This window comes from Megascapheus bottae, chromosome 4, assembly GCF_031878675.1.
Source record: "Megascapheus bottae isolate mThoBot1 chromosome 4, mThoBot2.hap1, whole genome shotgun sequence".
Taxonomy (NCBI): domain Eukaryota; kingdom Metazoa; phylum Chordata; class Mammalia; order Rodentia; family Geomyidae; genus Megascapheus; species Megascapheus bottae.
In genome coordinates, this window is record NC_143512.1 from 10,779,872 (window position 1) to 10,805,788 (window position 25,917).

Sequence of the window (25,917 nt, forward strand, 5' to 3'; positions counted from 1 at the left end):
ATCTTCCTCTCTGGCATGCAGTTCCGCCAGTCTGCAAAAAAAAACTATGAAAGAAACTCTGGGAACAAACTAATTCTTCCCTCTCCTAAGTCCTCAGAAAATGCTGTTGAGGGTTGTCTTCATTCACACCAACACAATCCCTCTACAAAATGTCATGGAGGTCACTGCATTCTACTCCCTATATGAAAATTCTGATCCCATCAATTTTATATAGCAAACTTTCAGGAAATTGCACTCCCTGCCACTCTCCATAACCCAGACACAGAGTCACCACCTTCCCAATATACCTGCACTAAATTTCTATATCACTGTCTCCCTCCCCTTTACCTACGCAGCGTAGCCAGATAGTCTATCTCTTCAGTCTATCTTAAGACAGTGTTATACAGAGTGGTTTTCATATTACTGGTGAACTACAGAATTAATGTAAGTACTATAAGTACAAGTACTTTGCAATTTAATGATTATAATGTAACGATTATTTCAACATATTTTAGAGGAAAAAACTAAGTAAGCATACCAAACTTGTAGTTCTCAATGCTATAAACTTTTTTTGGAAATAAGTATATCTTTTTTGTTTGGGAGTTATTTGGTTGGTTGGTTGACCTGATGTTTTTGTTTGTTCCAATAATGGGAACTGAAATCAGCACCTCTCACCCTCACTCAACTCTTTTTATTTATGGCTGCCCTTATCATCTGAGCCTTGCCTCTAGTTCTGTAAGTACACCTTTTCAAAGTTAATAAACAATTGTGAAGGTGAGCAGAAATAACAGAAGTGACCTACAAAATGACTGATTATAAGGAGTATCACCTCCCAAAGTTCTCTGCTTAGTTCCCCAAGACCCTTGCCTGGGTGTTGTGACTACCTGTATCTTATTTGACTCCTCCTAAGATGGTGAACACACTCAGAAAAGGGTTTGTGCCTGCTCCAATCTCAGAAATCTGACCAAAATAACTGACTGCCCCAACAGGAGCTGTCATAGAACACAGAGCAGGAACCTGTCCTACATCAGGGCTTGTGCTAAGCTCTAAAGGAAAGGCAGTCATAGAATGATATACAACCAAACACTCTGCCCCCTCCCTGGTTCCCTGGAACTCCACTGCCCACAGGGAAGCTTCCATGCCTACTGGCTACTGTCATGAGCTACCATCACCAAAGGCAAGAGACTGTCCTCCTTAGATCAGTACTTCAAAAAGAAACACAAATTAAAGATACCTTTTGAATTGTATTTGCTCCTCTAATGGCCATTGTTCACATCTGATGACATATGCAGTCAGAAATTTGTTGCAGTTTTGGTTCTATCTGCCTGACAGTGTCCTTGGCACAGAAACCATCCAAGTTCATTCAGTGTGCCTGGAAATCTATCTACAGTCTCACAGGAGGAGCCAGTTCAGATTTCCAAAGGGTTCCAATTAGCTTGGAGTAAACCTAAAAGCAGACCTGACAGCAAGATCACACGAGCTTTGAAACATACCTGTGATGTCTTTACAAACCATCACCAGAAGGGTTTATTTTGGCTTTTCCTGTATGATAGCTTCAAGAATGGAAATGTAGCTACTGGCTTGGCCCAGAAAAGCCAGCTAGTTAATGATTTTGGTCCTCTATTCTCAAATCTCAAACCTTTGTCCATCTGGCCAAAAAAAAAAAAAAAAAAAAAAAACACATGCACATCCCCAACCCCAGGAATCTCTTCTTTCTAAATATAGCTGCAAAGTGCCCAGTCTCCAAGCTAACCCTTTGACTTACTCTGTGCTTTCCAACTAAGGTGAAATGAGCCAGACATAAACATGCCGTGACAGCTTCTGGCCCACATTGCCAAGCTGTTTTCCTTACTATTTCCTCTCTTTCTCCATTCTGGGTTGTATTAAAAATGGGTAAACCCTAGTGACTCTAATCTGTAAATATTTTTTCTAGCCACAAATGCTCCTGTTCTCACCCTAACAAACAGAATTTCCTTCTGGTTCCATGACATTTGAGTTTAGAATAAACTTAAATATGGACAAAGCTGTGATTATCTCCCATTTACCTATAAAAACATTAAGCTCAGAAGGTATATCAGACAGGCCCAAGGCTAATAAGGACATATCTCTCAGTCTCACACACACACATAAATACGCACGCACGCATGCACACACATACATGCACACACATACACACAAATTTTTTAGTACCTCATGGTTCACTCAGATTCAGTATGAATCATGTTCACTATGCTTCCAATTGAAACAAAAGATTAAACTTCAGTAAAAATCAAACACACTCAAAGGAGCCCCAGAATCACCTAGCTGTAGGGATGTAAAGGATCTAAACAATGATGCCAAAGAACTTGTAAACACACTTGGAAATCTATGTAATGGGTATACTGGGACCCATGCTCAAAGGCCAGTGTGCAAGATCACTGAAGTACTTTTCGGGTCAAAAGACTAAACATAAAGCTCCCCTATGACCCAAAAATCCCACTCCTGGCACTTCACACATGGCCAAACTAAAGCTACAGCACAATCTCATTCACTGCAACATTATTTACCATAGCTGAGATATGGAACCAACCCAGATGCCCCTCAGTAGATCAATGGATCAAGAAAATGTAATACATATATATATATATATATACACACACACACACACACACACACACACACACACACACACACACACACAATGGAATTCTATGCTTCCATCAAGAAGGAATGGCATTTTCCCATTCATAAGGAAATGGAAAAACTTGGAAAGAATTAAAATAATTGAAGCAAGCTGGACCCACAGAAATACAGGCTGCATTATTTCTCTCATTTGTAATAAATAGAATATATCTCGGATATTCTTAACAAAGGATCACAATAGTTCAATAGCTATGAGAATATGACGATATAAAAATGATGCTCATCTAAGTGAACTCCAAGAAATGGAAGCAAGTTTTTTTTCTTTGTGTTCTTTTTGCAGTTATTTCTTTTTTCTTCCTCTTTTTAAAAAAAAATTGTTCCTTTAGTTTATTCCCTAATACTGTTTTGATTTCTGTACTCTTTGTCTCATATATAAGTTTATCTCATTTGTGGAAGGGAAGGGGAATCACATAAATGGTAGGACAAAAGGTGAACCAATGCAACAATGAAACTCTATGTTGGAAATGAACTTTACCACTTGCAGGAGTGGCAGGGGGAAAAACAGATGAAAATGAGGAAAGGGATAACACTGTGAACTTATGACTTATGACCTTACCTATATAAAGGTAACCCCTCTGTATATCACCTTTACAATATTTTTTAATATCTTCAAGTAAAAACAAACAAAATCAAAACCTAAGACAATCCTAATATCCTTCATTAGAAGCCCAGGTAAAGAAACTATGGTACACTAATATATCAGAATCCTAGGAAATGATCAGAAAGAATGTAACATTCAACTTGCAGTATGCAAGGAAGCAGAACGCAGCTTTGAAGGGCACAAAAGAACTCTAACACATAATATTAACCAGGAACATGAAACAATTCTTATAATGTAATCCCATTTATAAAAATGTCACAGAGAAAGGATAAGAAAGAAAAGATCTATTAAGACACTTAGAATAGAGAATGTTATCACATTGGACTTAAAATTTGTCAAAAAAAAATCTTAGTACTAATAAAGGAAGCTGTCAGCTAAAAAAAAAAAAGAATAGAGAATGTTGAAGTTGGGGGAACATCTCAGGGGTAAAGTATGAGCTTATCATATGCAATGCCCTAGGTTCCACCCCTACACAACAAGACAAAGAGAGACAGAGAGAGAAAGAGAGAGTACTTTATACCCTCCTTTATATTTTTTGATTCCTTTATGAGAATATTCTCACAGATCATCTGTGCCATTTCCATTTTCTTTGTGCTATAAGATTAACTTATTCTTTTACTCTCTTCCTAAACCTAATCTCCCCCAAATTTCTCCTTCAGAAAAGTGTACCATCATTTACAAAAACTCAGGCCAAAGACATTTTTTAAACATTTTATTAACATTGATTTTTACATCATATTTCAAATGTCATGTTTAACAAACAAGTATTCAAGAAGGAATTCTCTATATACAATCACTCACACATAGATTTTAGAAACAAAATTAAGCTGAGGGTTTGTATATCATAGATACATATCAATCTATATAATACAACATTATGTCTATATATCAATCTATAGAACATTATGTCTGTAGAGTATATATCCCATCATATATTTTTATGCCTATGTAGTTATGTTTATATCTCCAAGATCATGTCCATAACCTTGGGTACCCAAATATTGAGTCATCGCTCTTGTACTGTTTGAATCTAATATCCATATCCATGTGCCTTTTGTTCCTTTGGTCTTCACTTATATTTCACTCAACATGATTCGCTCTAATTTCATCCACTTCCCAGCGAATGATCAGACCAAAGACATTTGCATCACTTTTGACTTCTCTCTTTTCTCTCATAGTCTCATCAGGCTACACCTCTAAAGCAACCCAGACTCTGAACATAATATCTAATGTTGTCATCCTGGCCCAAGGTACCTTTACCTCTCAATTCCTTTATTATGCCAGCCTTCCCAACTGGTTTCTTTGCCTCCTACTACACCTATTTTTCACCAGCTGCCTTCACGATCTTTCTGAAGCACAACACAGATCTGAATCACAATTTTCATAGCCTGTCTATTACACTTAGAATGAGACCTAAAGTCCTTTCTAGAACTCAAGATCCTTATGGCGTGGTCCCTGGACTGTTCTGGTCATCAGTGATCACTGTGCTCCAGCCACAACTGGCCTATCAATACTCCATGTATGTGCCACCCTGGTCTTCTACATGATTTCTGAGCTTTCTATCTCCACCCAAGAAGCTTTTATTGTATTCTAGAGCTCTGGAGAGCAACATGGTTCTATAGCTGTTGCAAGAAAGCCTTCTTCATTGGCAAAAAAAAAAAAGATACCAACTGAAATATACTGGTAAATCATTAACTGCAATCTACAAAGACCACTTTGACTGTTAACACCACACTAACAAACTTCCCTTGACTAACTTTCAGAAATGCGTAGCCTTGATAGGATAACAAAAATTCCCTTTGGGAGTTGTTTTCTCCAATAGCCCAGAGGCCATCACCATGCTCCTCTGGCTATTCTAATTTTGTCAACTACAGGGGGTTGTGACCAGAGTTAGGAAGTCCTCCTTATGAGATCTGCTCAGAGAGGATGATTGGACTAACTAGACTAAAACCCCCTCAGCCTTGTAAAAACCACTTTCCTAAATTCTGAGGTCTTGAAACTGATCTGTCAAACACATCTGAAGCTAGAGCAAATGGAAACAAGTCCCCAGCAGAGAGCAAGTGGAAAAAATATATTGAGTGCTAATTACTTACCCATCAAAAGTTTTACAGGGAAACGAGTAATATCTGATTACACATTTCAGCAAAAAAGTTGTGAATAAACGGCAAATGTAGAAATAAGTGCTCAAACATCATTTGTCATCAGGGAAATGAAAATGCACACACAAATGAGACACCACTTAACCTCCTCTACCTGACTACAATCAAAAAGAGAGGTAATGGGGGCTGGGATGTAGCTCAGTGGCAAAGCGCTTGCCTAGCAAGTGCAACATCCTGGGTTGGATCCCCAGTGCCAAAAAAGACAAAAAAAAAAAAAAATACAGTTAAAAAAAAAAGAGAGGTAATAACAAGTGTTGGTGAGACCATGGAGAAATTGGACTCTGAATACATTGCCTATGGATATATAAAATGATGTTTCTGCTGTGCAAAACAGTTTGGCAGGCTTTAAAAGTTAACAGAAGTTTCACTGATACCTCAGTTAAAATAAAAATGTAAGCCACATTTCCCATATAACTCAGCAGTTTTACTCCTAAGAAGTAAAAACACCCACACAAAGGTGTGTATGCAAATATTCACAGCAGAACTATTTAAAACAACTAAGCTAGCTCATGCCTGAGATCCTAGCTATTTGGAAAGCCTGAAATTTGGAGGATCACAGCTCAGTGCCTACCTGGGCAGAAAATTTTGAGATCCCTTTCTTAATCCACAGCTGGGTTCAGTGGCATGCATGTCATCCCAAGCCCCATGAGAGGCTAAGATAGGATATACTACTGTGCCAGACTAGCCTGGGCATACAAATCCACAGACTCCAACTCCATGGAAAGAAAGTTGGATACAGTGCTTACCTGTGATCTCAGTGACCATGGAAGCCTAAAAGTAGGCAGATCAAGGCTCATGTATGTGAGAGGGTTGGAAGTAAGACCCTGTCCTAAAATTAACTGGTGAAAAATAACTCAGTCATAGTGTACTAGCCATGCAAGTATGAAGCCCTGAGTTGAAACTCCAAAACTATCAAAAACGAAGGGAAAAAAAAAAAAAGAGCCTGGCCAGGAGAGTAGCCTAGCAGTGGTGTGCACAAAGCCTTCAGTTCAATTCCCCAGAACCACATACACAGAAAAAAACAGAAGTGGTGGTGTGTGGTTCAAGTGGCAGAGTGCTAGCCTTGAGCAAAAAAGTGTCCAAGGACAGTGCCCTGGCCCCTCAGGACTGGGGGTGGGGGGGGGGAAAGAAAGCAAAACAAAAAAAAAAGAAAGAAAGAAAAAAGAAAAGAAAGCAAAAAACAAAAAAAGAGCCAAAATCCAAAATCTATCAGTTGGAGAATGATTTTCTCATAATAGAATATTCCTCTACAATTAAAGGAAAAAAAATTCTAATCCATACTACAAGATGGATGACCCTCAAGAGCATCATTATAGCTAAAGAGATTACAGACCACATAGTGTATCGTTTAATTTTCATTATGTTTTCAGAAAAGACAAATCTATAAAGACAGAAAAAAATGGATTAGTAGTTGTCTGAGGCACAAAGTGAGAATGGAGAGCACCTACAAACTGAAGTGAGGAAGCTTCTCAGTTGATAAAAATGTTTCCCAACTAGATTGAGATGAAGAGGCATAATTCTGAAAACATAAACCACTGGAGTGTAGACTTAAAATGGGAAAATACTATCATATGTGAATTACAACCAACAAGGCTTTGGGCAAAAAAGCTACTTCCCCAAAACATGCTGAATTAAAATTAATAAGTACTCTAAAAGGAATAAATAAATGTAACTATAATATTCACAGGAGAGACACACATGATAAACTGGTATGTCAATTGCAAGTGTTACTGATCAATCTTTTTTATGATTTTTAAAAGGAATAGTCTCGGTGATAACTATTAGTAAATAGATTTAGCAATGCAGTATTCTTCCATAAAAATAAGTTGTAGTAGATGCTATAACACATACAACTCTGAAAACATTTTACTAAGTAAAGTAAGCCAGATGCCAGAGACAAATACTATATGATTCCATTTCCTAAGAGGCCTAAATCAAGCAAATTCATAAATACAGAATAAAGATTACTAAAAGCTTAAGGTTATTGGAGCTTACAAAAGAATTCAAAAGTTGTTAAAATAGTCTATTTTGTGTCCTTTATTTTGATCAAAAAAGTGACCAAATTTAAAAATGGACAAAAGATCTGAACAGATACCTTTCACAAAGAAGATATACAGAGAGCAAATAAGCATGTAAAAAGACATTCAACAATTATGTCATTAAAATAGTCAAAATCTATATTATGCCAGTAAGTATGGATTAACCAGCACTCTCACTTATTAGTAGGGTGGGCAGGGGTGTTTCAAAATGGCATGGCCACTTTGAAAGATGGTCTGGTTCCTTATAAAACTTGGCTAAACATACTTTTCCCATATGTTGTAATAATCCCAACCCCAGGATTTACCCACATAAGTTGAAAATACATCCACACACACAACTGCACACAAATGTTTCTATCTGCTTTACTCAAAATGCCAAAACTTGAAAGCAACCAAGATGTCCTTCAATAGATAAATGAACTAACTTTGGGATGTTCACATAATGGAATGGTATCCAATAGTAAAATGAAGTGAGCTACCAAGCCATGAAAGACATTGAGGGAACTTAAGTGCACATTAATAAATGAAAAGGCCCATCTGAAAAAGCAACATGACTGCTGATAAAAGATAAAGCTTGAACCTACCAACTTGCAAATGTAACTGTAACCCCTCTATACATTACAATAATAAATAAAGTAAAAAACATAAAGCTTGGGAGACAGTAGGAAATAAGTAACTAGTGACTAAAAGATGGGGGAGAGAAAGGAAATAGGACGAACATAGAGCATTTTTAGGACAGTGAACGTATTTTGTATAATACTATAATGTAGATACATGCCATTGTACATTTATCAAAATCCATAAGGCATATATCACCAAGAGTTAAATCCTAGTGTAATATGCTGTATCAGGGACTAGGATATAGCTCAAGAGGTATATACAGTGTCTATTTCCCATGTGCAAGTCTAAATCCAGAGTTAAATCCAGAACACACACACAAAAAGAATACCAAATATTCAACTACAATGAGTAAATGTACCCAGATTGTGAAAGATGTTAAAAGTAGAAAAAAGTGATAAAAATAAGAATAGGAATAATCATGTAGGCCTATGTGGGAACTTTATACACTTGCCCCTCAATTATTACAAGAACCTAAAACTGTTCTACAAAAATAAGAAAATTTTAAAAAGAAAATAAAATGTACTAATTATTTATAAAGTGGAGAAAGGGTCCTAGTCCCATAGTCCGTAGGTTGAAAACTATAGACTGCAATCAATTTATTCAGTGCAACTGAGTGTGGAGAAAGTATAGAGATTCTTTTTAAGCCAATGCTATATAAAAACTACAAAATCTTGTTTGGATTTAATTTGCTATTGTTTATATTTGTATGAGTAATACTCCAAATGCCAGTGTTGCAAATTAGCACCATTTATAAATAATTAGGAAAAACCTCTTTTTCCTTTTATTCACAAGATGCTAAAGAAACCCATGGAACTACGAAAATGTCTTTGCTATCTAACTCAATATCCATTTGCTTCATTAGAATTCTGTATCACAAAGCAAGCTGATATGGAACATCTTTCAAGTTTATGCCATTCAAAAAGGATCACTGCATTGCTACATAAAAGCTAAAAGTCTAAATTAAATCTAAAAGCTGTATGAAAAAAGTGACAAGCTTTAAGGCACCCAGCACTTAGAAGTCTGCTTGCATTCATTCATTCTTTCTGTATATGGGGGGCAGGGTCACCATCCTGAGGTTTGGAATTAGGGTCTGGGCATTATCCCTAAGCATTTTTTGCTCAAAGATAGCATCCATCCACTCGAGCCACAACTCCTCTTCCAGGTTTTTGTGTGTGGTGTTTTGTTTTGTTTTGTTTTATGGGGGCCTGCTTAATTGGAGATAAGAATCCCATGGGGCCGGGAGTTTGGCCTAGTGGTAGAGTACTTGCCTAGCATGCACAAATCCCTGGGTTGATTCCTTGGTACCACATACATAGAAAAAGCTGGAATAGTGCTGTGGCTCAAGTGGTAGAGTTCTAGCCTTGAGAAAGCCCAAGGACAGTGCTCAGACCCTGAGTCCAAGCCCCAGAACTGGCAAAAAAAAATCCCATGGAGCCCATTGTGGTAGGTCACATCTGTAATGCTAGCCACTCAGGAGGCTGAGATCTGAGATCACTGTTCAAAGCCAGCCTCGGCACTAAAGTCCATGAGACTCATCTCCAATTATCCACCAAAAAACCAGAAGTAGTGCTGTGGCTCAAGGGGTAGGGCAGTGGACTTGAGCAAAAGAGCTCAGGGACAGTGCCCAGGCCCAGAATTCAAACCCCAAAACCGGGACCAGGAGTGGGGGGGGAGTCCCATAGACTTTTCTGCCCAAGCTACCTTTGAACTATGATCCTCAGATCTTGGCCTCCTGAATAGCTAGGAGCCAACAGCCCTTGAATCTTTCTTGAAATACTGAGGTTTGAACTCAGGCAGGGCTTCATATTCGCTAAGCAGGTACTTTACCACTTGAGTCTCAACTTTCAGCCTTTTTAATCTTGTTAATTCTGAAATGGAGTCTCATAGTTTTTTTGGTGGGAGGTATGTCTGGTTGGGCCTGGAAAGTGATACTCCTATTTATATTTCTGATCATAGTTGGGATGACAAGTGCACACCCAACTATGCCCATCTTTTTTTTTTAATTAAGATGAGGTTCCTTTGGTAAACATGTTCAGCAAGACTGACCTAGAATGATGGTTTTCCCAACTGAAGCGTCTTTCATAGCTGTGAGGAAAAACATATAGCACTGCACCAAGCTAGCGTTTTTTTTTGTTGTTGGTTTTTTTTTTTAAACTCTTACTTTAATAGGCACCAAGGACAAACCATTTGCTTCACTGAGTCTGACAAGGAACATATTTTGGCCTCCATGTTCAAGGCATCAAGGCTCTATTGCACCCAGTTAAAAGTGAACATAGCTGGGCGCAGTGGCTCACGTCTATAATCCTAGCCACTTAGGAGGCTGAGATCTGAAGATCAAGGTTCAAAGCCAGCCCAGGCACAAAAGGACCTGAGACTCTTATCTCCAATTAACCCCTAGAAAATGGGAAGTGGAGGCTGGCCCAAGGGTAGGGAAGTAGCCTTGAGCTGAAGAGCTCAGGGACAACACACAGGTCGAGCTCAAGTCCCATGATCCACAAAAAAAAAAAAAAAAAAAAAATCACTAATAATCATTCAGTGCTCTTTGCAAAGCATTATTTCTTGCAAAGCCAAGACTAGCCACCTTCATTGTCCCTTAGTCTTCAGGGGTCCCTTAAACCTATGAAGGTAAGAAAACTACAAAACTTCAAAGCACAAGACAAAACATTAGCTAACCTTTGCTATCAAGGGCTCTAGAGTCTAGCACAATATACTCACCTAATCTAGCACTTTCTGCTTGTTTCTCCTTTCTAGGAGAAATGTGCATCTTCACCACCAGCATCTTTGCTGAGGACACTGAAAGGTGATGTCAAGAGGAGAACCTGTAGCCTATTACAGCATTCAAATTTTAATTGCACAACTTTCTGGCTGTGTGACTTTAGACAACTAATACCAGAAATACAAAAAGGGAAAGTATAGCCAGCCCACACATATCTGCAGATTTACAGCATGGCATTTAACCAAGCAGGACGAGAGATATTTGGGGGGGGGGGGAGATCCTGTATCTGTATTTTCCCTTATCATTATTCTCTGAACAATGCAGTACATTATTTGCACAGTGTATTGGGTATTATCAGTATTATCTGGAAGCATTAAACTATGTATGTAGATTATGTGCAAATACTATGCTACTATATCTGAGGGGCTTGAACATCCGAAGATTTTACTGAGGGTGGTCTTGGAGCCAGTCCCCAGTAGACAAGTGGCAACAATATTCACACAAAGGGTGGCATTATGAAGTAACAGAACAAAGTCTCATGCCTACCATAAGACCTGACACATACTAAATGGAAGATTCTGGTATTCCTTTTTGTTGTTGTTGGTTGCAGGGCTTGAACTCAGGGCCTGGGACTGTCCCTGAGCTTTTGCACTCAAGGCTAGAGCGCTAGCACTTTGACCCACAGCACTAATTGAAGTTTTCTTGTGGCTAATGAGAGATAAGAGTCTCATCCTGCCTGGGCTAGCACTGAACTACAATACTTAGATCTCAGCCTCCTGAAAAGCTAGACTGATGCCGGTCTTCTTATTAGGCTACCTACTTACTCATTCAATTACCTTGTGAATGTGACCCAAGAGAAAAGACAGAGATCCCAAATCACTAACCTCAGAATGCAACAGTAAAAGCACATCATCCCCAAAGGCTCACTGAAAGTACAGGTTTAACTAAGAAAAATAAATATATTCATTTCTTTTAGGAAAAACAAATGTAGCCCAACAGGATAGCAACCAAAAAGTATGGTTTTACTCAGTGTTATACTCCCCACCTTCACTTAACTGAAAACTCAGCCAAGAGACTTGATTCTTACTCTTATTTTAGTTGTCCCCTCTGCAGCAATCGAAGTAGCATGAGCTAGGATGAGTCCCCACCTTCTCGTGGAATGAAGATACAAGGATACATCCAGGTTTCCTTAGCACAGTTCAATCTTGGGGCCTCCACTACTGTTTAACCCCCTTTGTTGTACAGGAGAACAGGTAATTCACTCATGGTTTTTCTAATTGAAATTCAGATCATGAACTTTGTGCCTCAGGTTGGTTACCATCACCAAGATGATCAGAATTGTACTTTGAATGTCCAAAATAGGCAAATCCAGAGACATAGAATATTCACTAGTGGAAGAGGGGGAAATGACTGCCAATGAGTACAGGTTCTTCTGAGGTGGCACAAATGTTCTAAGATTGATTATAATGATGAATATGTAATTACAGGAATGAACTAAGCATTGAATTAAATGCCTAACCAAATGAACTGGATGGTAATGTAAATGTATCTCACTGAGGCTGGTATCTTAAAAACATGAGAAGGGGTACCAATGTATGTGAAATAATGCACCTTCTATCTGGCAAATATAACTGTAACCCTTCTATTAATTACAATAAAAATATGAGAAAAAACTGTATTTCTGCTCTACCCTCTCTAAGTTATCAGACTATGGGTATCCTTTTCTCCACATGTAGAGGTCCTACCCAGCAAAAAGTCCACAAATCAACTGCTACCATGGGAAGGAAGAAACACAGTTGAGACCTACACCCCCCTGAAACCAACAGCCTAATCCACTATGATTTTCTATGAAACCACATTTGGCTTACCACTGAGTCCACAGGAGAACCACACATGAAATCCAATGCATTCTGCAAGCTTATCCACAAGACAAGGGAGGAAGCCAGCCCAGCCTCTGAGGGGAAAGTGTATCTATCTAGGGAAAATTAAGCTGTCAGAATATTACTGGGGACAGAAGAGATGTTAAGAGATTTAGTTTCTGTGGAGCTTTTCTGGCAAAAATCACAACTTGACACCAACACTATTAGCAGGTATCTGCCCATCAGTGGCTAATACACAACTGTGTATGTTACCATCAACTAGTATGAGGAACCAAAAGAATAACTCCATGTGTCCAAAGCAAAGCATGCACTTCTACTCTTAATGACTTTATCCAAGTCTTGAAAATTCTCAACACCAGAAGATGGTAATAGCTACAGTGAGGTGAACAGTGCTATTTACCGGACCTCAAGCTAAGTGCTTTTCCCCTCTTCTCTCTATCTCACATTCTTTCTCTCAAGCAGGGTCTCACCATGCAGCCCATACTGTCTTCAAACTTGCAATGTTCCTGTCTTAGCATCCCTAGTATATCACCACACTTGGCTTTAATGGCTTTCTTTACTAAATGAACTTCTTCTATCAGTCCTCATGGTCTTAGGAGATGGTGTGACGATTATGTCACAATGAGTAAAATGAATACTAGCCTCAGGCTTAGAACTGTTCCCAGATACAAGCAACTAGTACACTATAGAGTTGGCAAGATTCAAATTCAGGAAATCCTAAAAATGTTTCTTCCTCTCTTACCTCTACAGATGAAAAAAAAAATGCAAGGCTTAAAACATAGACATTGAAATCATGATTAATCAGGTCAAAGGAAAGAATCCCGGGAGTGAGTTCCCACCAGAATCACAAATCAGAGCCAAGGCAAATCAGCACCAGAAACAATTTACTGAGAGTTGTCACAGCTCAATTCCAAATCAGACAAGAACTTTCTCTAAAGGCAAATTATCTCCCAAATTATTGTGTTGCTTTTCATCTGTGTGCCCATACCAGAGGACTAAGGCCCAGAATGAGAGTTCAAGGTTCATTTTTATGAAGTTCAGAACTTTTATCACACACAGAGGGTTTTAAAAGACAAATATAGGAGACCCTTTGATTTAGGCCAACCTAGATGACAAGGCGGCTCCAGGGTTAAGTGCAAAGCCTTTTAAATTCCACAATTTGTGTCTAAATTCCCTTAATTGCTGTGTCCCCTCAGGCAAGTTACTGACCTCTCTGCTCCTTATTTTTCTCATTCATAAAGTTACTTTGGAGATCCCTAAAGGCCAATTTTATCATCTCTTATACAACACAAAAGCAATCTAAATCTAAAGATCCGCAAGTGCTAGTTATAAAATAGCTATAAAGTAAAATATGGTCATGAGATGAAACCACAAAACCAGTGTTACTTGTATAATTATACATAATTATGTATTTATTTTTGTGCTATACTGGAAAACCCCTGGCTTTTCATTTACAGTAGTGATAAAGATAGAAGAAAAATAATCCATAGGAATCGATATGGTAGGTCACAATGCAGCAAACTTCCCATAGAGAATGCCAGAAATCTGCTAAAGAACAATTTACTCTGCCTTCTTTAAGAGATCAAGTACAGTCTCTCATCTCCTTTGCTGTCCCTTGGTTATCTCATATTGGTATAGTATCTCACTTTGTTATCTGATATATTGAATTTATTTGTATTTGGATATTTGAAATTTGATAGGGAAGGGGGGAAAACCAAGACGGGTGGGGGGTGTGGGGGGGAGGGAAATGGGTAACAAGACATGTGAAAGGGTATCAATGTATGTGAATTAATGCACCTTCTATCTGGCAAATATCATGTAACCCTTTTACTAATTACAATAAAAAAATAAAATAAAATAAAAGAGATCAAGTACAGCCTAATGCCAGTAACTCATGCCTATAATCCTAGCTAGTCAGGAGGCTGGTCTGAGGATAGGGGTCTGAAGCCAGCCAAGTCAAGTAAGTCTGGGAGCCTCATCTCCAATTAAACACCAAAAAAAGCCAGAAGTGAACTATAGCTCAGATAGTAGAGCACTGGCATTAGCTTAGGACCAAAGAAGCTCAGAGACAGTGCCCAGGCCCAGAGTTCAAGCCCCAGGACTGGCATACACAGTCATGCACACAAAAAGTAGTTACACAGTTACATACATCACATGGGCCACTAGTTGTTACTAGTATTGGCAAATGCTTGCAGGAGGCTAAGAGGCAGATAGACCAGAATACCCCATCAATTGCAACCCCAAATTACATTAGGCAGGCTAACCCTTTGGTCCCACCATTATGATGCTTCTTTCTATCTAACAAATGATTGCCTACCCAAACAACAGCAACATGCAGAGTCTAGCTCAGCTGCTAAGCTATAGACTCCTGGGTAGTGCTTTCCCCCAAGCCTTGGTTTCTCATTTTGAAAATAAAGGCACATGAGATAGCTCATGGATGAAGAACTATTTGGCATGAAATAATATGCCTCTGTAGCCACAGAGTCAGAATGTCACTGCCACAAGTTCAATGACCTGTGCAGTACCCACCACACAGAAGGCATTCTATATGTTTACTCAGTAAAGCAGAAGACCAATTAAGGCTAGCCTGAAATTGGGTACAGTAGAGCCGGCCTACAATTCTTCATTTGGAAGGTGGCAGCAAGAGGAATGTCATAGGCTTAATTCCAGCCTGGGCTACATACAGAGCCCTTGTCATTCATTCATGGATGGATGGATAAACAGACTGAAGACAGTAGGTCTAAGCCTCAACCAAAATTCCTGAACACAACTTATAAGTAGACCCTAACTTAGCTCAAACCTACAACCAAGATGGCCCTAATTACTGACAGAAGAAATAGCTACTTCTACACTGTGTGACCCTGACCTCCTGCAGAGATTCTGTCCCTGGAAAGTCTCAACACCACAGTCTTATAGCTCACTTCCCTTAAAAAAAACTGGCACTCACTGTCCCTGTCCCGGCATTCCATTGTCTCAGTCTTCATTTTTAGAAGTAACAGTCTCACCAAATGATATCTCACCACTTTTAAAGAAGCCTGGGGACAATTCTCACAGCTGGAACCTACTCAGCTAAGACAACCATAGCTTAAAGATGAGCACTCATAGGAAACCTATCACAGAGATAGAGGTAGAGTAAACCATAATTCTTTCCACTCTGTATTCCCTTTGCTTCTGATTCTCGATATGCAAAACTGGATTGAACTAATTCCGAGAGTAGGACCGAAAAAGGCCCAAGAAACACTGTTCATTCCTAAAGTATTCCAACATGGCCAAAATGAGACACTAATCTTGCTAAAGACAAGCCACATGCAAATTTTATTTTACCCTCCCCCCCCCTTTTTTTAAGACGGGGGACAAGAGCAAACTCGGTTTTCCAAAGGTCAGGGAATCTTTTAAAGGAGTTTCAGTTTCTCCTCTCTGGAAGAGAACTGAGGTCATTCTTTCTCAGACCTTTTCAGTTTTTTTCAATAACAAGAGAGGTAAAAAGTGGAACGCAGGAGAGGAAGAGAGATGGATATGCTCGTGCTATTTTTAAACCCTCGCCCACAGTTTAGAGTAAAGGAACACTGTGGTGCAATACTCTACCCGTCACCTTCTGCGAAGGATCAGAACCTGCACTCTAGGTCTGCGGGGTATTATCTGTCAATACTGCAAGGGATCGCGAGTTAACCAAGCATCCCCCCTCCCCCCAGAACCCAGCCGCCCTCGTAAGGCAGGCTGGAGCTGCGGAGCAGCAAAGTCATCATAACCCGCCTTTTCCCGGGGGAGGGGAGTGGGAGGAAGCAGGCAGCGTCCCCCTGGCCGTGGCTCCGTTCCCACGACTCGAGCCCCAGCCCCCCTCCCGGGGCATGAGCAAATCGTCTCCTAAGGGAGCCGAATCGTGGATGGAATGGGTTGTCCAGCAGGCCGAGCGGCGGGCGGGGCAGCGCGGTCCGAGCCCGAGGACACCTGTGTGCCCACAGCATCACCCGCGCGCGGGCAGCCCCACCCCCACGCAGCCATCCCCGAGAGCCGAGGGGCTGGCGGCCGGACGCCCGCCTCGCCAGGCGCGGCTGCCGCTAGACCATTTCACAGGTCCTTCCTGCCTCCGGGAAGCACCGACACCGTTCCGTCAGTTCGCGGGGGTCGAGACCCCGCCGCGCGCGGACCACGGCGGCGGCCGAGCGGCCGAGCCCGCAGCCCTCCCGCCCCCGGGGCCGCGGCCCCGGCACTCACTCTTGAGCGCGCTGATGAGTGACTTCCCGTCCTTGATGAGCTCCTTGATGAATTTGTTGGTCTTGTCCAGCTCCGCTTCGTGCGACTTGAGCGTCTCTCGGAAGTGAGGGCTGTCGAGGCAGCAGTCGCTGAACTCGAGCGCGGGAAGCCCCATGCTGCTCGCGGCGCCCAGCCAGGGGCCGCGCCTCCCCGGGGCTCGCACGCCGCAGGACCCCGGCCGGCACCCTCGACGGCCGCCGGCTCCACAGGTGTGGCGCCGGCTCGCCCAGCGCGCGGGGTCCGCGGGCGCGGAGGACTCCCGGACCCAGCCGGGAGAGAGGTCGATGAGGCGATGCTCCCACGGCCGGCCACGCCGAGGCGGGCCAGCAGGAAGGGCAGCGGCGGGCCCGCAACGGCGCCGGGAAGCGAGCGAGTGGACGGTCGAGCGAGAACGAGAGCGCGGCCACCTCTCCGCCTCCTTAGCTGGCTCGCTCTCCGACAGCCGCGAGCGCCCTCTCACAGCAGCCTCGGCAGCCCCGCCGGCGTCCCAGCCGTTCGAACCTGCTAGCAATGACCTAATCCCTGATGGACCAATCAGCGAGCTCTCCTCAGCCCGACCCCCGGGGCCGCCCGGGGCCGCCCGGCCTTTCCGCGGATTTGACCCAATCAGATAAGCTCGGAGGCGGGGCCTAGGAGAGTGGGCGGAACCCACGCCACCGCCTAGATCTGCAGAGCAAGCCCCGCCCCTGCCTGCCTGCGGCCGGGGCTTACAGACCCCTAGCCCAGGTGGCGAGTGTTGGTGTGAGGGGGCTTCGGCCACCCGGGCCCCGCCCGCTTGCTGCGGCTCAGAGTTGTGCTCGAGGTGCTGAGTCTGCTTGCCAGGGGGAACCAAAGAACCGAGATGGGCCGATCCGGGGAAAGCTGAGAAGTAAGGGCTGCTGGAATTCACCGCCGCCCACCTAGGACGACAGAGCTTGCACGCGAAGTACAGCCCCCGGAGAACACCGGGCCCACCGAGTGCCGCAGGCTTCCCTTCCAGCCAGACCCCAAATGAGTGCATCTTTGAACTGTCTACTCTAAGTGCCTGCAGTCGTCTCGCCCCCTCCTGGCCACTCCTGCTCAAAACCCGCCCACGGCTGCCCCCGGCCGAGAAAGATCCCTCAGCCTTAGAAGAATTTCAGCCTTCTGTCATTTTCCTAATAAGCACTTAGTGGAATTTTACACGATGTTATGTCCCTTCTGCTCTATGACCAGCTACACGTGGGCACGTGCTACCGCAGTCTTCTTGTCTACTGTGGAATCTCAACACTTGGGCCCGCGGCTGGCAATCAATAATCAATAATCGACGCTACCTCTGTCTCTCCTACCTTACCACCTCCAGTGTGTTTACCGTGGTCTCTCTGTTCCATCCCAGGACTCTAATCTAGCTGCCCAGTTACTTAGGCTTGGGACCCACAGGGTGACCTTGAATAAATTGTTTCTGTATCTACGAATTAACAGCTTTCAGGACAAAGGGAGATGGGGACAGAGAGTAAATAAGTCTGCTATTTTATGAACCTTGGGCCCAGTCCTCAGGCCTGTGATCCTAGCTACTCAGGAGACTGAGATCTGAACCCAGCTAGGGCAGAAAAGTCTGAGATTCTTTATCTCCAATTAACTAGCAAAAAGTCAGGAGTAGAGGTGTGGCACTAACTGTACAATGCCAGTCTTCATTGAAAAAAACTAAGTTACCCAAGCCTGAGTTCAAGCCTCAGTAGCCCCCTCCCCCCCTCCCCCACCCTCAAAAAAGTCAGCTATGGATATGCACTGGCCTAGTCACTGGAATTACAAAGAACAGGCACAGAATGAACTTTACTAATTCTGTTCTAGCTGAAACAGCAGCAAACAAGTAATAACAAGGTGGTCTGGTAAGTTAGGGTAGAAGGCCTAGATGCTTGGGAACAAGGAGAAGGAATTTCAAACTTAGGATCAACGGAGAGTAATTAATGTCTTAACTGAGAAATTAATCAATCTATTAAATGAATGCATAAATGTGATCTGTTTGCTAACTGTATTAACAGTTGAATTTGATAGCTATATGATCATTCACCCCTGATGACAGTCATTCTTCATTTGTTATGGATGAGAAAGATCTGATATAGAAATTCTGAGAAAGGAAATCTGCTTAATCCTTATAGGCATTCTAGTTGTCTTTTGGTACATAATGAAAGCACACAAAATGTAATAGCTTAAGACAATGCCACCTCCAAGCTCAATCATTTTCTTCTGTCTTATGATACCCAAGAGTCAGGAATTTGGAGGGAAATTGGGTTCTGCCTGAATTGCTCGTCTATGGTAGCAGTCGGCATCTGACCCTTTCTTGGTTTGCATCTTTAAATTACCAACTTGTTCTTGCCTGCTAGGCTTTCCAAGACACAGCAAAGCAACATGGCCATCACCGCTCCAGGGTGAACTTTCCAGCTCACCAGGAAAAGCTATCACCTTTTATGGCCCTAAGTCTCAGAAGTCACATGCTTCCATGAGCCACCTTCATCCACAGCAAACAAGTCACAAACTCACCCAGATTGAAAGGGAGGGAAATCAGGCGCTATCTCTAGGAGAAGAATGAAGGATGGGGAGATAATGCTAGGGCCATTTCTAAACAATCCACTCTGCCATTGCAGGCTTGGGACATAGTTCAGTATTCAGAAAATGCTAAATGAATGAAAAGACTGACACCCACTATTATTGGTTTTATCTTGTTGAGGGTAAATGTATATCCAACAGTACATACAGGTATTAGTAATAATGAAATATTATGTCATTTTTGCTAAAGCTGATACGGACATGCGACAAATGAACCCTGGGGGTTGAGAGTGTGGCCTAGTTGTAGAAGTGCTTGCCTAGCATGAATGGGTTGAAGTCCTCCCTACCACATACATAGAAAAAGCCAGAAGTAGTGCAGTGGCTCAAGTGGTAGAGCCCTAGCCTTGAAAAACCTCAAGGACAATGTCCTGGCCCTGAGTTCAAGCCCCAGGACTGAAATCAAAACAAAACAACAATAACAAAAAATAGCAATGTTTAGAACAGAAAGTGGTTCAGGAAAGATGTGGTTATCTCTGTCCTAGACAGGATACTCCATGAGGAGAGGGCTTTTGTGGCATTCAATACTGCAGCCCCAGTTTAGAACAACTATTGGGACCTACCAGTTCAACAGCCACAGAGGTAACATACAAAGTGACTCAAATGAAAAGATAGATTTTGGTCATGCCATGCAAATAAAAAACAGTTAAGGCCAGAAAAATCACTTTCATATTAAATAAGGAAATAAGTTAGACAACATTATTTGTCCTAAATTCTTTGGATAGCTGTCTGCATTCCTTCCAATTAGCTACAAATTAGACCAAAGAGTTCTGCTTTCAATAACAATTTATTTTAAATCCATGTTTTAGTTTGTCTTTTTAGGAAGGATGAGTATGGAAGTGAGTTACTGGGGTTTGAGCCTCATGGTTGCCAGGTTGAGACTCTTAGCACTTAAGACATGCCTTCAGCCTTGATTTGGGCTGTTGTTTCAGAGATGAAGTTTGGTAAATTTTTCTGCCTCAGCTGGCCTAAAACCATGATCCTGCAAATCTCAGCTTCCTGGGTAACTAGAATTATAGGCATGAGCCACAATACCTGTTACTTTTTTTAACCATGTTATTTTTTTTTTTACTTAATTTGTCCAACTCATTTCTTCTCTTTTAGTGGTGGTGATATTGGGGTTTGAACTCCTCAAGACCTCACATTTTCAAGGCAGGTACTCTATCTCTAAGCCATACCTTCAATTCTTTGTGGGGGCTGGTTATTTTTGAAGTAGGGTCTCAGTTCCTTCCTAGACATGTACCTGGACCATGTACCTGTACGTGGATGACAGGGGTATGCTACCATACCTAGATTTTTCTGTTAAGATGAAGTCTTGAGAACACTTTAATCCAGGTTGTCCTGAAATGGAACTGTGATCCTCTTGATCTCAGATTCTCATATGTGACAGACATATTGCCACTGTATCCAGCTATGTGTTGAGAGGTCTCATGTATGTGCCAGGCAGATAGTGAACCATGCTTCCTGATCTCAGCCTTCCCAAGTAATTAGGCTTATTGACATGAGTCACCAGCACCTGCACCAATCCACTTTTGATCTGCCATACAAACATCTGCCATGTGTAAGGACCTGAGCCTCTGCAAAATATTTCCACAGATACCGTCGCTGAACCCACTTACTCAGACTTGGGCATGGGCTTCTTGCACATGTGCTGGAAAACAGGTGGGGCTCAAATGGAGGCATACATGGGTTCTGTTACTGAGAAAACCTGGAGTAGCGCTAAAGAACTGCCTCTGGGGATTTAGATGATGCTAGCACAAGATATCCCTAATCCTTAGGCTGAACTTCCTGTGTTTTTGTGGGGGTTTTATTTGGTTGGCTCATTTGGATTTTGTGTTGTTAAGTGTTGGTGGTGATAGTGGGTATAAAACCCAGGAGCTCAAGCAGCTAGACAAGAGTTCTACCATGAGCAACATGCCCAGCCCTCAACCTCAGGGTTTTGTCCATTTCTCCAATTTATATTCAGCAATATTAGCACTAAGACAGTTTTCTTTCTAAGAATTCCAGGGGAAAAGTGACAAGACAGGAGCCAAGGATAAAACAGTACCCTTCACTCTGGACACACAAAGCATAAGGAGTTGTTCTTCCCACAAAGGACAAATAGAATGCAATTACCAGGAAGGACAGTGTCAATGCTGCCCAGGCAGCAGCACTAATGCCCAGCCACTCAGGGGAGTTCCTTGCTGCATCCATGATTGTAGAATTCCAGTAGCATTCAACCATTCTCTTTTAAGATGGGTAATCTATATTACCTGATACAATAACTTCTCCTTTGTGCCATTACTGAATAAGACACCAGCTTTCCTATTTTAAAATGTTTTCTGAGATCCCCCCCAGGCACAGTTGCTCACACCTATAATCCTAGCTACTCAGGAGGCTGAGGTCTGAAGTCAAGGTTCAAAGCCAGCACGGGAACAAAAGGACCTGAGACTCTTATCTCCAATTAACCACTAGAAAATAGGAAGTGGGGCATGGCTCAAGGGTAGGGCGGTAGCTTTGAACTGAAGAGCTCAGGGACAGCATCTAGGCCAACTTCAAGCTCCCTGACCCACAACAACAACAACAAAAATGTTTGTGAGTAACTGGTGTGGTGGCTCAAGTGGTAGAGCCTTGAGGTGAAGAACTCAGGGACAGCACCCAGGCCCAGAGTTCAAGCCCCACGACCAACTAATTAAAAAAAAAAAATTCGATCTGACAAAAATGTATGCACTGTGGGTCATACCTGCAATCCCAAGTACTTAAGAGGCAGAGATCAGGAAGATTATGGTATGAGACCAACCAGAACAAACGCTAGCAGAACTCCATTATAAAAAACAAGGTATGCATGGTGGTACAAGCCTGTAACCCCAGCTTCATGGGAGACATAGGTAAGACATCATGGTTTGAGGCAGCCAGCTCCAGGTAAAAGCACAAAACAATATCTTCAAAGCAACATAAATAAACTAACATGGTCTGGGGACATGGCTCAAGTGGCAGAGCACTAGCCTAACAAGTGTGAAGCCCTAAATTTAAACCCAAGTACCACATATATAATGATAATAATAATTGTAGATTGATGGCCTATATCTTGATTATAGTAATTATGTGGACATCATATCTTCCACTTTATTTTTATGTATTTTTCACTTTATTACATGACAAATTTGATTGGTGAGGATTCAATGAGATTCATTGAGCACTTGCTAGGATCTCTGCTAAATACTTTTATTACATTTCCTTATTTAACTTCTACTACAGTTCTAGGAAATGAGCATTACTACTAGCCCATTTTACAGACTTAACTGAGGCTTAGAGTACTAAGGTGCCTAAAGTCATAGTTTCCTATCAAAGCTAGCCTTAGGGGCCAAGAGTTTGGCCTACCAAAGATCTTGGCACCAAGATCTGGGCTCAATTCCTCAGTACCACATACATAGAAAACGCTGGAAGTGGTGATGTGGCTCAAGTGGTAGAGCTCTAGCCTTGAGAAAGCCCAAGGACAGTGCTCAGGTCCTGAGTTCAAGACTGGCAAACACACACACACACACACACACACACACACACACAGCTAGCCTTACCATTCTAATCTATTTATACTGAGAAAACAATATCTCTCCATATAAGATATTTATTAGAATATGAGAATATATTTTATATATCCAAAAGCATTACAAATAATAGGCAAATAACTAAAACTGGAACAAGATCACAGTTGGGTGAAAAAAGAAGATATCTCATTGTGAAATGTGTTTCCAGGATTTTTTTTTTTTGCTGGTATGTCCCAGATACAGAAATAATTATACAAGCCTGTAATTTGTTTTGGTTTTAAATCCCAAGCCCTATAATTTATGTGGAAGCAATTGATTAAAGCAGATACGAAATCCTTATTTTTCCTGGAAAGACAAAAAAAAAATCTTATCAAGGACTGGCTCACAATTCTTTAAGGGATGTAACAGCATTTATGTGACATTCTTTGGCTCAAAAAATAATGAAATCACATTCATTTGTTATTTGAAATAGGGAAGGAAAGGGGAAAAACAAGATGATTGGGAGGAAGTGGGGGGAGGGAAAGGAGGACAAAAACAGGAGAAGGGGTATCAATGTTCAAGAAGTGATGCACCCACTACCTGATGAATATTACTGTAACCCCTCGATATATTATCCTGAAAATTAAAAAAATGAAATTCATAATATTCTGATTTGTTTTATGATCAGCAATACTTGTATTTCCATTTTACTCATTATTCATGCCTATTATTTTTCTGTCCAGTGTCTATTCTCCCTTTTTTATTGAGTATTACTATGTTCCAGATGCAATTCTAAAAACTTTATCTATGCTTACTTAATCTCTTAACAATTCCATATTACCTCATCTCTATTTTACAGGAGAGGGGAAAGAAATGAATCCTCTCAAAAGTGACCAAATCAGTTCTCACTAGCTCTGGTGAGCTCTAGTAGCCCCAGACTTGGGCTTTGTTGCTAGCAGAACCCCAATATGACCACTAGAAAATTCAATTCTTAAGCTTTTACACAGCTAGTGGTGGCTGTACACCAGTTTCCTGGCCATTGAGATACAATTGGAAATACACTGAGTAAAGCTTTGGAAAATGTTTGTGGTTTTATTTTTTTTAAACAAAGAAACAGCTGACATATATTTTTTGTTTACGTCCTTATTCTTTTTGTCTAGAATATGAATGTGATGCATACACTAGCAGGAGCGATTTTGCAATCATGAGAACAAATGCTGCATGCTAAGGATTGGGAAATTAACAGGAGCTAGATGCCTTAGTGACTGACATCTGTGAACTATAAGGCTGACTATCTGCTTCCATGAAATTCCAGTAGAAGCTATTTGTTTAGCCAAGTTAAAGGGATTTTCTGTTTCCCAAAGCAAAATGGTTCAATGACTGAGAAAATACAGAAAACTACCAAAGACAATTTTTACAGAGAATTATTCTGATCAAATGAAAATCACTGATTTATAATTGCTGCTGTTGAAATGACCAAACTAATTGGCTTACTTTGATAATGTAGCCCGAATAAAGCACTTCTACCTATTTTTGTAAGGTTTGCCAAAAGGAGATTACCACAAGATTCATGCAGAAAAGAGTATTTTGGGGGGAGAGCAAACTACAGGCCCACATGAGATGGAGGTATCAGAGATGAGAAGAGGGAAAAAGGGGAGGGGAATGTATGGTTGTCGCTATCTAAATTTAATTCATTCTTCCATCCCTCGGTTCCTTTTTTTTGCCTTCCTTCCTTCCTCCCTTCTTTCCTTCCTCCCTAGTCTATATATTAAAAACATACTCCTTCCTCTGTTTAAGAGCATTTACCATCCCACTAAGACTTAGCACAAAGAATGAACATAAAAAATTCACATACAGGAGAGCTTGCTCTGGACGCTAAAGCAGGAAGGAATTCTAACAATGACTATCCTAATGGGAATTTCTAGGAGGTAGGTTTGCCCTTCTGTGTACAGGACATTCATCTAAAATAAAGGCTATTATTTAGATATTCATCTCAGAGAAAACAAATATTATGATATTTGGGGACATATTCCTTTCCTTTCCCTTCTTTCCTCTCCCCTTCCCTCCCCTTTTCCACTTACCCTTTCCCTTACCTCCTTTCCCCTCCCCTTCCTTCTCTCCTTCTCTTCTCCTTTCCTTTCCTTTCTTCCTTTCCTTTCCATAACCAAATCTTGACATTCTAGGCTATCCTGAAACTCAAGGTCCTCCTGATTCAACCTCTCTAACTCCTGAGCACCTAGAATTATAAGCATGAGCCACATGAGCTCCCTAGCATTTTGCTCAAATTGTTGCAAAATGGAAACTGTCATAAAGAATTAGCAAACTTTCTAAAGCAACTGAAAAACTGCCACTATCAATTCCTCCTTCCTTCCCTCCCTTTCTTCCTTTCTTTTCTAACTTCCTTCCTTCTTTCCATTTTTTTAATTTTAAAGACATGATCTTGCTAGCCCAGACTAGCCGGGAACTGCAAGTCTTCTTGCCTCAACCTCTTAAGTACTTCAATTACAAATATGCACCACGGCCCACTGTTTTCAAATAATCCATAGCAGATGGACTGAGAACCTACATTCATCTAGGTGTTTTGACATCACATCTAGTTTTGACACGACTGTGCTGTGGTTCTGTTGGGTGCTTGTGTCTACTGAAGGTGGAATGTTGAAATAGGCAAGAGTGGGATTTCAACAGAGAAAGTATTCTTTAACTTTCTTCTAGAGAGAAAACCGTATGAACAAAATCACTACTAACATGGTTGCCCTGTGTCTAAACACTGGGAAAGTGGGCAGAAGAAATATTGAATGATTTCTTTTATGTATGTTCTTTAATTGTTTGGGTTTTTTTTTTACCAGTCCTGCAGCTTGAACTCGGGGCCTGAGCACTGTCCTTGTGCTTTCTCAAGGTTAACACCCTACCTCTTGAGCCAC

The 25,917-nt window shown here is 41.4% G+C and overlaps 1 protein-coding gene across 6 annotated transcripts in view; it reads right to left on the reverse strand.

Moving 5' to 3' along the window:
• Arhgap26 (Rho GTPase activating protein 26) overlaps positions 1–17,188 on the reverse strand; it is a 457,842-nt gene extending 440,654 nt beyond the window's left edge. For 3 of the 6 annotated variants that reach the window (XM_090331305.1, XM_090331303.1, XM_090331306.1), the window contains exon 1: positions 16,893–17,186. In XM_090331305.1, the coding sequence (XP_090187431.1) occupies positions 16,893–17,046 (154 nt within the window). In that variant the 5' untranslated portion in view covers positions 17,047–17,186. Of the gene's footprint in view, positions 1–16,892 lie in introns of all 6 variants that reach the window. The other 3 variants (XM_090331301.1, XM_090331304.1, XM_090331302.1) reach the window with 2 other exon arrangements.
• Positions 17,189–25,917: the final 8,729 nt, after the last annotated feature.